The 12,493-nt window shown below is 48.0% G+C and overlaps 1 protein-coding gene across 22 annotated transcripts in view; it reads left to right on the top strand.

Annotated features, from left to right (window-relative positions):
• Positions 1–12,493, top strand: part of DGKD (diacylglycerol kinase delta) — a 117,104-nt gene that overhangs the window by 64,228 nt on the left and 40,383 nt on the right. For 21 of the 22 annotated variants that reach the window (XR_004482440.2, XR_007478577.1, XR_004482441.2 and 18 more), the window contains 5 exons: positions 9,843–9,947; positions 10,202–10,334; positions 11,119–11,225; positions 11,552–11,677; positions 11,826–11,928. Coding sequence is in view for 18 of the 22 variants with exons in the window: in XM_033424967.2 (XP_033280858.1) it covers positions 9,843–9,947; positions 10,202–10,334; positions 11,119–11,225; positions 11,552–11,677; positions 11,826–11,928 (574 nt within the window). In the remaining 4 variants the exon portion in view is untranslated. Of the gene's footprint in view, positions 1–9,842; positions 9,948–10,201; positions 10,335–11,118; positions 11,226–11,551; positions 11,678–11,825; positions 11,929–11,982; positions 12,151–12,493 lie in introns of those variants that run through there. The other variant, XM_049712787.1, reaches the window with a different exon arrangement.

Raw genomic sequence — 12,493 nt, forward strand, 5'->3', positions numbered from 1 at the left:
TGAGCATGGGAGAGGAGGTGAGGTTGAGGCCTCCGGGGGTGGTGGGCAGTTGGTGGGAGGACTTGTTTTGGTGTGTGCGTGGGCCTGTCCGGTGGGCAGTGGGATCTGTGGGTCTGGAGCGGCGGGGCAGCTTGTCTTGAGGGTGTTTCTGGTTGCTCCCGGAGAGTACCTGCTGTCTGCGGGCGTTGGGGCCGGCCCACCCCAGAAGTACAGAGCTGTTTGCAGGCAGGACTGAGGTTCACAGCTGACATAAGGTGTGGCTTCACTGATTTCTCAAGCACTGTTGTGTACAGAAGCGAGTCCTGCCATTTCCGGTGCTCTGTCTTGTGCAGGTGTGACTACCAGCCCAAGTGTCACAGCCGGAAAACAGCGAGCACTGTGACCCTCATGTCACGTGGGGAGGACCCAATTTCGTTTTCTTTGAGATTATGTACCCAGGGTGTGTCCGCATAATATTTCCTTGGCAAATCAGATGTGAATTGCATGAGTTTGTGCCACCTACAAATAAAGGACTTTAGCAAGGTAAGATTATACTTTTAATCAGTGCTGAGTGAGACCACACGTGCCCCTGTTCTTAAGAAATACAGCGTTGTTCTGAATGCTTAACATTTAATTTAAACATATTAGTTATTAGAAAACGTTGATTGTGGTTACTTATTTTTAATTAAACCTTTTAGTTCGAGATCATTGTAGATTCACATGGAATTGAAATAATACAGAGATCCGTTGTGTCCTCTACCCAGTTCCGTCCGTTGGTAACATCTTGCAAAACTAAAGTAAAATATCACAGCCAGGAAGTTGATATTGGTACTGTTAAGATCCAGGTTTCCACCTCCACAAGGATCCCCTGGTTGTCCTTTTATAGCCACACCCACTCCCGTTCTTATCCCCTGGCAACCATCAATCTGTTCTGTATATCTGGAATTTTGTTATCTCAAGAATGTTCTGTAAATGGGATCAGGTAGTATGTAAGCTTTCGGGATTGGCTTTTTCACCCAGCAGAGCTCTTTGGAGATCCCTGCAGGTTACTGTGTGTATGATAGTTTCTTTTTATACAGAGTGGTGTTTCATGGAATGGGTGTGCCACTGTGAGTTTAATCATTTACCACTGAAGGACATCTGGGTTGTTTCCAGGTTTTGGTGCTTATCAATAAAGCTGCTATAAACGTTCATGGACAGGTTTTTTGTGTGAACATAGGTCTTCATTTCTTGGGAGAAATGCCCAAGAGTTGTAATCCCAGGGTTGTCTTGTAGTTTCATGTTTGGTTTTTAAAGAAACTGCCGAACTGTTTTTCAGAGCGGCTGTACATTCCCCCCAGTATGCGCCAGTTTCTGGACATCTTCATTTGGTGGTGTCACTTTTTTCTTTCAGCCATTCTCGTAGGTGTATAGTCATATTGTGATTTTAATCAGCATTTCCTGAATGGCTGTTGATGTTGAATTTGCCTCTGTATACCCTCTGACACTGTGGGGATGTGGCTGGCAGGGGTGAAAGTCCCTACCTGGTGTTCTCTGGGCAACACGTGGCCGATGCTGGAGCCTTATTGCTGCCTTCGTGGTGGGCGTGGGGGCCGCAGTTGTTTCCGTTTGGCTGGAGTAGAGTGGTTATTGGCTGCTCTCCCATTGTTGATTCTGCCTTGTTAGGCTCCCCTTTCCTGGAGCCATGGCCGGAGAGGGCAGGCTTTTGGTGAGCTTTTAAATTCTTTCTGTACTCCTTGGTGTTTCTGGCTGGGCTTCTTCAGCTCCATGTTTAGGATGTCAGGGGCAAACAGAGACCCGAGAGAACTCAGTGCCTTGTCATTCCTCAGGCCCTCTTCTCTCCACCCTTCAGAGGCTTTGCATATTTTTTTATATCTAAGTCCAGGGTTTTAGCTGTACTTAGCCAGAGGAATAAGGAAAAGTATGTCTAACCGTCTTCCCGGAATCAGAAGTCTGCTGGTTACTCTTATTATTTTTGGATCTGTGAAATCTGATGACCCAAGGCTGCATGTCTGCCGTGCCTGCTTGCCCTGCTTGTTGTGGCCTTTGGCCCATCCCAGGCTCAGGGCCTCACATTTATTACTGCTAAGGTGGTTTGGCTTGGCCTGTAGTCCCAGCGTGGCAAAGTTTGCAGGAGCTCCATCTTTTTGTCATTTAAGGTCTCATTTACAAATGAGAGGCACATCCAAATCCGTGGTGAGGAATTGCTGGACGGGACTTTGCTGGTGAATCATGGATCGCCCTTGTCATCGTCCCCCAGATCGTATTTCTCCACCCTCTATTTTGAACTCTTGGGAAACCTGGTTGGAGTGGGAGGGGCAGCGGTCGGGTGACTCAGTGAGATGTCCGTGTCATCCTTGCACTGATCCTCCAGGCCAGTATTCCTGTCAAAAAGGAAATGCAACGCACCAGACGTTGCCTGCTCCGAGTGAGCCTAGGAGAGCTCTTGGCGACTGCCGGTTCCTTCCCTGCATTCAGCCCCTCCATTCCTGGCATCGCTCACATGGCAGTCTTGCCTGGAATCCAGGTGGGGACCCGCTGCCCAGGGTCCTGGCCCCCTGCTTCATTACTTGTGGGACTTGGGGCAAGTCACTCGGCAGGCCTCAGTTTCCTCTCCTGATAACCTCCTCCATCACGTGGTGGGGAAGCTGGGACAAGCAGACACCTGTCAACACCTAGCAGATTTCCCAGCATTGCCAAGCGCCCGGCCAAGGGGAGCTGCTGCTGACATCCTCTTGGTTGCTTCCCTGTCCTGTCCGCTCCTGTGTGTGTAACTCAAGCGTCCACCTTCTCCATTGAGACATCATATCTGTGTGTTTCCAGCATGTCTCCTTTTTCTCCTTGATTTCTCAAAGATCACTGCCCGGGGTTTAGTAACCTCCCCGGCTAATTCTTCCCAGGACATTGGAAGATACTTGTCTGACTTGGGTGTCTTAGATTCATTTAGAGTATCTAGCATTTTCTCATATTTCCAGGAAGATCATTTCTATGAAAGGATGGGAACAAAAATTAATAAGGAAAAAATATAGAACTTAAAAAGTTCTTTGTTTTGTTTTTAGCATATATTATAAACTTAAGGCTTTATTTTTAAAATAATTATAATGAATACATGCACAAGGTAAAGAGCTCAAAAGGATGAAAGGTATAAAGTAAGTTTCCCAGCCCCTCAGAAGCCCCCTCCCAGAGGTGACTAAGTTACTTTTTCCTGTACACCCAGACTATTCCTGCAGTTTGTTTTGAGCACTTAACAATGTGTCTTAGAGGCTGATCCCTGTAAGGGCATGAAGAGTAAGTAGCTTCAGTCTGTTTAAGGCTGTGTAGGCTGCCGATATATGAAGGTGCCATGATTTATGTCGCCAGCATCCTACCAGTCATACCTTGATCAGTATTTCAGTTGTTCCTTTTGTCTTTACAGTGAACTTTCATGAATTACCTCGTATACACTCCATGTCAGTGCTCCTGAAGGCATATTTGTAGAAGCACTATTGCTATGACAAAGATGTATATTTTAAAGTTTGCTAGATTTCACCAGATGTTCTCTGTAAGAGTTTATTTATTTACACTTTGATGTATGAGACTCAACAGAGCAGGTTATCAAACTTGTGTAGGTAAAAAATAGGTATCTTGTAATTTTAAGTTGCATTTATCTTATGAGTAAGGCTGACCACTTTTCCTGTGTTTAAGATCTGTCCACTATTTTAATATAGCTCTGCCAGTCTCTCATGTTCATGTATACACTTCTGTCTTCTTTTGCCTCTCTTGTGCATTTAGTTTTCTAAACAGACTTTATCCAAGGGTCTGGGTAGCTATGCCGTTTGTCTTTTTTTTTTTTTTTTTTTTTTGGTGCGGGGTGCTGTGTTGGGTCTTCGTTGCCACGCGCAGCTTCCTCTAGCTGCGGCGGGCGGGGGCTGCTCTTCGTTGCAGTGCGCGGGCTTCGCATCGCGGTGGCTTCTCTTGTTGTGGAGCGTGGGCTCTAGGCGCACGGGCTTCAGTAGCAGCACGCAGGCTCAGTAGTTGTGGCACGTGGGCCCTAAAGTGCGCGGGCTTCAGTAGTTGCGACACCTGGGCTCAGTGGTTGCGGTGCGCGGGCTCTAGGGTGCGTGGGCTTCAGTAGTTGTGACTCACGGCCTCAGTAGTTGTGGCGCACGGCCTCAGTAGTTGTGGCTCGTGGACTCTAGAGCGCAGGCTCAGTAGTTGTGGCGCACGGGCTTAGTCGCCCTGCGGCATGTGGGATCTTCCCGGCCCAGGGCTTGAACCCGTGTCGCCTGCATTGGCAGGCGGATTCTTAACCACTGCGCCACCAGGGAAGTCCCTGCCATTTTTCTTTTGATTCAGTTACATGGTTAGTTTTATTCTGAGTTCTATATTCTTTTACTGAAGTATAGCACACATATGGAAAAGTGTATTGATTATAGCATCTGCAGGTTGATGAATGTTCCGGATCAAGGAACAGAACGTTAGCAGCCTCCAGTAGCTCTCTTTTGTACCCTTCTCCCCAAAAGCAACTCCTGGAAGTAGCTAGCTTCTAACCCTATAGCTTAGTTTTACTTTTTTTTTTTTTTTTTGCTGTACGCAGGCCTCTCACTGTTGTGGCCTCTCCGTTGCAGAGCACAGGCTCCGGATGCGCAGGCTCAGCGGCCATGGCTCGTGGGCCCAGCCGCTCTGCGGCATGTGGGATCTTCCCGGACTGGGACACGAACCTGTGTCCCCTGCATCGGCAGGCGGGCTCTCAACCACTGCGCCACCAGGGAAGCCCTACTTTTTTTTTTTTTTTTTAACTTTGTACGTGCATAATGAACTTATATGAATAGTATATATATATTTTTGTGTCTGGCTTCTTTCAGCATTGTAAAACTCATCACATTATTACATGTAGCAATAGGTGGTTCATTCTCATTGCTCTGCAGTATTCCATTGTACTAATACATTATAGGTTATTTATCCACTTTACCCATGCAGGGCATTTGGGTTGTGTCTAGTACGGGCCTCTTAAGAGTAGTGATGCCATGAAGTCCTTGTCTGTGTCTCGACGAGAAGGAGATATGTTTGTATTTCTGTTGGGCCGATGGGTGGAATTGCTGAGCCATAGGGTGACTGTACCAACTTGCATTCCCACCAGAACCGCATGAGAGTTCTGGTTGCTCTGCATCGTCGCCAGCACTCCATACTGTCTTTTGACACTGAGCGCTTTTTTTAGCTCAGCCACCATGAAAGGTGTACCACATGGGGGGTTTTAATTTCTGCTTCCCAGATGACTAATCAAGTTGGGCACCTTTTCATGTCCCTTATTGGTGACTTGTGAAATAAGTGTTGTGAGATAACTGTTGAAGTCTTTTGTCCGTTTTCCTGTTAGTTGGTCTGCTTCTCTTCTTACTGACTTTTAAGTTTTTCTACCTCAGGAGAATTCCAGCAAGTGTCTAAGAATTCAGATCTGTTTATTGTGCTTCTGGCCTCCTCAGAGGATTATGTGAGAAATACTTCCACTGTTTTCTCTGCTCTTCCTCTGGGATACCCTTTCTGTTTCATTCATGTTCTGACTTCAGGGTGTGTGGTGTGCTTTCACTCTTGAGTTTGTGGGTTTCCACGTGGCTGTCTGTCTTCTCGCCCCATCGTATTCCTCTGCTCCGTCTCTTAATACCACGTCTGCTTATTCCAGTCATGGACCTAGCCCGCTGAATCTCTGTGCTGTCGCTGATTTGTTCTAAGTTCACGTTATTACCCTACTTTTAATTTGCATTTACCTTCTAAGTTCATTGAGTTGTGTGAACTGTTTCTTACCATACAAATTTGCTTGAAAAATTTAGAGCATCTTTTAGTCTCTAAAGTCTTTTCTGTGTGAAGGCTAGGATTTGGAGATAGTTCTAGCTTTTTCGCACCATTCCTTGGTTTCTAGGAGTTACAGTATTGGCTGCAGCCCAAACAAAGGGACACTCTTATTATTCCTTAGGGCATCTCCCCTGAATCCTGCCGTCTTCCTGCCTCGGACTCATCCAACACCTGCTTCTCTCCTGGGTCCTGTCCTGCCCGCTGTGTCTCCGAAACCAAGGGGTTCATTCAGTAGGAAGTCCTGCCCAAGGCTTCTCTCTCGGAAGCAGCCTCCCCTCTCCCTTCCTCCCGAGGAGACCCTCCCAGCCTCATCTCTCCCATGAAGCTTCCCCAGGGCTGGAGGACTCTTGAGGAGCTTGCAGGCGACCAAAGGGAGGCGGAGCCTCCAAGGGAGTGGAGTGATGAGCCGTCTTGTGGGCAACTAAGAAATACGGCTTCTGTCTCAAGGTGGCAGGGCGTGGTCGGAGAGAAGCAGAGGTTGATTTTTATTTGATGGGCGTCCTCTGTGATGATTCTCTGATCGGGAGGTGGACTCTTGGCACCAGAATGGTCTCAGGGAGATTTGCCCACATGAAAAGCCATCTTTTAGTTCCATCAAAGAGAAAATACCCTAAGGTCAGGACCTAGAGCCTGAAGTAGCACCAAGAGTAATGGTGGTGGGGTGTTTACGTACGAGGCGCTGTTCTCAGCACCTTACGTGGTCCCTGCCCCACACTTCACAGCACCGCTAGGATGCGACAGCACCATTAATAGTGCCAGTTTTCAGGGGAGCAAGTGGACGCACAGGCAGCTGCTCCAAGTTACACATCTCGCAGGGCTTCAGACCAGGGGTGTGTTGGGCCCCCTGCTGGGTCCTGTGCACATTTGGCCCCGTTCAGTCCCGTGACAACCCTGGCAGGTGACTTCTAACACCTCTCCTTTTCCAGAAGGGAAACGTTTCCCAAACAGTCAGTGGCCAGGTGGGATTCTGTCTGAGTTATCTTCAAACAGGCGCAAGAGTTTAAACAAAGAAGGCTGAAAACCAGGTTCTTGGACATTCATCTGTTGGTCAAGACCTAAAATAGGATGGGCATAAAAAATCTCATTGTTCTCTTCTGTAGATATCATAGTAACTCCTAATAAATCCCTGAGTTATGCAAAATAAATGTACTATCTTTCTGTAACTGTATTTATTATGCTCATAAAAATGTTCAAGTATGAAAACTCACCCTGGAGTGAATTATAAAGAAGTGTTTGCTGAGATCTTATAGACATACAGTTGCTGATGAAAATTCCTTATGCACCGACCCCAGGCCATTGGCGGTTGCCAGGCTGCCATAGCCTTCCCTGACCACCTGGTCCAGAGCACCCACCAGCCCCCTTGCACATGACCCGCTTCCTGTCAGTGTCTGAAATTGTTTTGTGGTTTGTCTGTCTCTCCTCAGTGCAAGTTCTGTGTGAGTAGGAACCTTGCCTGTCATGGCCTTGGGAGCCCATGTCCAGAGCAGACACTTGGCCTGCGTCTGCTGGGAGGGTGGGGTACAGCCGCCTGCCGTGCTCTCCAGGAGTGAAAGAGCAGCTCCCACCACCTGACCCCAGGAGGGCGCGGCTGCTCCAGGCCTCTGTGTTCTGTCTTTCTGTCTCCCTGCACCCTCTCCTAGGCTTACCTCTTTTACACCCAGCCTGGTCCCTACGTGGAATTATCGTGGTTACCCCGGTCGTGGAAGAATGAACAGCACCGTGCATTTGTGACCCAGTTCTATTTACCCCCTTCTGTGATTAAGCTTTGTAGGTAGTTTATGGAAATCACGGAAGAGATAATCTATAAAATACTATTTCTAAATTTTCTGAGCCAGAAACATGATCATCTAATAACTTAAGTTGGGTATTCCTAAATTGGATCTTTCTATATAAATTAAAGCTCTAAAATGGGCAAACATCTAAAAGTTAAATAATGTATTTTATAGGTGAATCCATGAGGAAGCAGACATTTTCCTAACACTGCTGGTGGGAATGCGAAATGGTACAAACCCACTGGAGGGAAATTTGGCGATAGCAGCAAAATTACGTATGCATTTATTCTTTGTCAGGGCAGTTCTACTTCTAGGAATTTATTCCAAAAATACCCCAGTAAAAAAATGAAAAGATCCACGTAAAGGCTGTTCATTGTGCTGCTGTTCGAAATAGCAAAGGATTTTCAGTAACATAGACCTTCCGTGAACAGGGACTGGTTGAACAGACTCTGGTGCTTCTATGCAGTGGAGCACCGGGCAGCTGTTGGAAGAATAAGGAATCGCGGTCTTTTGCTAAGGAGTGATGGCCAGGATGTGTGCAGCTGACCCTTGAACAGCGCAGAGGTCAGGGACCCTGACCCTCTGAGCAGTTGGAAATCCAGGTATAATTTATAATCGGCCCTGCTTTGCCGCGGTTCTTCCCTAGCCATGGTTCACATCTGTGGATTTAGCCAACCATGTGTCATGGAATATTTGCTGTTGGAAAAAACCTGCGTGTAAGTGGACCCTTGTAGTTCAAACCTGTGCTGTTCAAGGGCCAACTGTGATTAAATTAAAAAAGCAGAGAGTGGACAGAAGGGTCTGTGGTATGCTACTGTTTTGAAAAGAGAATATGAATATATACATGTATTTGCATGTATCTTACAAATGGGAGGATAAACCATACTTGTATTTATTTAGTTTTCAAGCTGCCTTTCGGGAAGGGAGGGAACTAGGATGAGGGACACATAAAATCAATGCCTTATTTTGTCAGTTTGACTTTGGGACCATGTAGCTATTTTACAGCATTATAAAAATAATTAGGTAAAAGGTTTTGACTTAAAAAAATTTTGATAGACATTGTCAAATTTTTCTCTAAAAGGTTTATACTCTGTTTCCCTCCTATGAGTACTTGAAGAGAACTCTCTTCTCTCACACCTTTTCCAACACTGGATTATTGTCTCTAAGAACTGTGCCAATCTGATAGGTGAAAAATAGTTTGCTGTTTTCATTTGTGCTCCCCAGTGATGAGAGTGATTAAGCATCTTTTCATTCCTTTATTAGCCATTTTGTATTTCTTTTGTGAAATGCAAGTTCATAGCCTTTTTTTCTATTGATTTATAAAATCTCTATATGTTGTAGGTATAATTTTCATTTGTTGATTATTACCAGGTTCATGACCTCATTTCTAGTTAAATTGTTCAGGCCTGACTGTAGTAGCTGGTTGTTGTTCTGTTGTCATACAGTAAAAGGTTTTTTTAAAAGAACATTTATGTATGATAGGCTTGAAATGCACAGGAAATTCCTACAGTAACTGTGGATCAGACTTCCCTAAACTGTTCAAGTGCTAGGTGTCAGCTTGTGAGTTCTTTGGTGCAATGGAAACTGTGTTTTCTTTTCCTTTAAAAAAAATTGCTGGTACTTTCCTGGTGGTGCAGTGGTTAAGAATCCGCCTGCCAATGCAGGGGACATGGGTTCGAGCCCTGGTCCAGGAAGATCCCACGTGCTGCAGAGCAACTAAGCCCATGCGCCCCAACTACTGAGCCTGCTCTCTAGAGCCCGCGAGCCACAACTACTGAGCCCATGCGCCACAACTACTGAAGCCCGTGCACCTAGAACCTGTGCTCCACAACAAAGAGAAGCCACCGCAATGAGAAGCCCGTGCACTGCAAGGAAGAGTAGCCCCTGCTTGCTGCAACTAGAGAAAGCCCACATGCAGCAGTGAATAGCCAACGCAGCAATAAATAAATAAACGAATAAATAAAATTGCCTATGGCTGATTACCGTGTCTCAGTAGTAGATAGTTGGTAAATGTCCACTTGAGTTGATTTTGGTGAATCTGTAATCTAAATTTGATTGTCTTTTTGGTTTGAGATTGTTCTTGCCTTTTAATGACCCATGATAACCATCTTTATGTTCTGTTCAATTGAATACCTGAACGAAACAGTACTTTTTCATGAAAAAAGAAAGTATATAGTGAAGGTAGGTTTTTAAAAAGTTTTCATAGTTGCTAGCATTTGTCTTCTGCTCATGGACATGTTGCATGTTTCTTGTTTCTTTCTCTAGGTCATCACTCCATGTAGGAAACTCATCCTATGTGCAGATAACAGAAAAGAGATGGAAGACTGGATCGCAGCGCTGAAGACGGTCCAGAGCAGGGAGCACTTTGAGGTTAGGGGAGGAAGCCCTCCCTTTTTGTCGCCCTCCCCCTTGTATTCTGCCATATGAATGTCCCCCATGCTGGGCCGTTATGGTCTGGAGCTCACTTTCTCAGCGTGCTCCTTGCAAACTTAAGGCTTGTTGCTCATCTTTGGGCCATCGGGCAGTGACCCTGTCTGATCTCTTATTGAATCTCGTCCAAGTTACTGTGTTTAGGGAGGTCAGAGGGTTGCCTCATCTTTGCCATCTTTGTTCTTTGTTTGCAGCCTACCCAGTACAGCATGGACCACTTCTCAGGGATGCACAACTGGTACGCCTGCTCCCACGCGAGGCCCACCTACTGCAATGTGTGCCGAGAGGCTCTGTCTGGGGTCACGTCCCACGGACTGTCCTGTGAAGGTACGAACGATGAGTTTCCCCGCTGGGAAAAGTGGCCTGAGGTTTGACATGACAAAGCCTTAGGAATCCAAGCACAGTCCCCTCAGGTCAGTCAGGAGTAGAATGGCTTGTATGACTCCACCCTTGTTTACTGTGCCTGCTCAGGAGTCTTTGATAAATTATTATTTGTAGTAACGGAACAAAGTAAAAAGAAGGGAATTGGTAGTAATGAGACACAAAGAGGAAACCTAGAGGACACAGGGAAAAAGGAGTTAAAGTCTCTCTCAGCCCCTCTCTGGGTAAATGGTCCTCCAGATCTAGAGGATAGAGCCCTGGGCTTGGGCAGGAGCAGAGAGAGGTGGACCGTGGCCCCGGGTCCAGTTCCCACCTGCCGCCTGATGTCGTACAGCCTGTGAGCTTAAGAATGGTTTTTACAATTTTAAAAGGTTGAAAAATATCAAAAGAAGGCAACTGTTTTGTGACGCAGAAAATCCCGTGAAACTTAAATTTCAGTGTCCGTATGTGAAGTGTGGCCACGGCGGCCCTTGTGCTGCGGGGACAGAGCTGAATGGTTGGCCCGCGGAGCATGAGCTGCTTTGTCTCCGGCCCTTCACAGAAAGCCTGCCGCCCCCTGGCCAGGCTGGATGCCTGGTCTCCCCGTGAGCAGTCTCTGCACGCATCCTGGTGGTTTCGTTTATGAGTAACTAACCATATATGTTGGTTCCCAGCTTTCCCAGGAGAGCAGGGCAGTCCACTCCAGACCATGGCCGCAGCTCCGAGGGTTAACGTGTTCATTCTCTCACAGTGTGTAAGTTTAAGGCCCACAAACGCTGTGCTGTGCGTGCGACCAGTAACTGCAAGTGGACCACGCTGGCCTCCATTGGGAAGGACATCATCGAGGACGAGGACGGGGTATGCCCGGGGACCCTGCACGGCCCTCCTAGCACCGGGGCGAGAGGCACGCCCACCACTTCCCGCCTGTGCTCAAGTCTCTTTCTTGAGGACAGTGAGGGCAGGGTTTCCCTTGGTTGGTTATGCTGGTGTCTGGGGGCCCCGAGCTCTGGCCAGTCCCTGTGAGTTGTGGATGCCGGCAGGGAGCAGTGGGCTGGACAGGGCTCTGCAGACCCTGCCCCACCCCCTCGTGGAATTCATTTTGGAGCATTTTTGCCTGAGGGTCCCCTTGGCCTGCGTGGAGGCTGTGAGGACGCCCCCGGTGCATGTTTCTGTGTGGCTTGCAGATCGCCATGCCTCACCAGTGGCTGGAGGGGAACCTGCCCGTGAGCGCCAAGTGCACAGTGTGTGACAAGACCTGTGGCAGCGTGCTGCGTCTTCAGGACTGGCGCTGCCTCTGGTGCAAGGCCATGGTGAGCGAGCGCAGCCGCTGGGCAAATGCCAGATGGGCACAGGCCGGCCAGGTCCGAGAGCACAGCTCCTGCAGCGGCAGGGCTGGGGAGAGCTCTGGGGTGTGGGAGGGATGCCGGCGCCCCTGTGACGAGCGGGTCCGTGTTCCAGGTGCACACGGCGTGTAAAGAATCCTTACTGACCAAGTGCCCGCTGGGCCTGTGCAAAGTGTCGGTCATCCCGCCCACCGCTCTCAACAGCATCGATTCTGATGGTGGGTACCACACGCTCTCCCGTCTCAGCCATTTCCTCGTGCTTCCTTCTCCAGGCCTTCTCCCCTCCCCCGCTCTGGAATTGGTTATGTCAGTGATTTTGAGATGCGGTCGGGAAGAGGTCAGGCCCAGCCACTGTGGGGAGAGGAGAGGAGGTGATGAACAGTGTCCTGACAACTGGGCTTCTGGGCACCTTGGACTCAAGGCCAGGACCTTACTTGAAGGTGGGTCCATTGGCTGTTGAGTAGAAACCGAGTCTAAGATGCTTCTCCGTCTTTGACGTGGGCTGTCCGTCAACTAGGCTCGTCTAGTAGCTGATATTACACGCTCTTCCGCCTCTGCGCTCGCTTGTCCAGATGGTACATGATGATGCATATTAACAAGTGTTGGTGGGAACTTGGGAACCGGGGCACGTGTCTCAGGAAGTCACCTCTGCTAGATTGAGAGCAGTGTCTGACATTTAGAGTCCTGCAAAGGTGAGGTCAGACCAGATGAGGACTCACTTCCCTCTACACGGGGGATGGCGTTGTGGAAACGTGGATTAATGTCTTGCTGGTTTCCTGGGTG

The sequence above is a fragment of the Orcinus orca genome, chromosome 7, assembly GCF_937001465.1.
Source record: "Orcinus orca chromosome 7, mOrcOrc1.1, whole genome shotgun sequence".
In the NCBI taxonomy this organism is placed as follows: Eukaryota; Metazoa; Chordata; class Mammalia; order Artiodactyla; family Delphinidae; genus Orcinus; species Orcinus orca.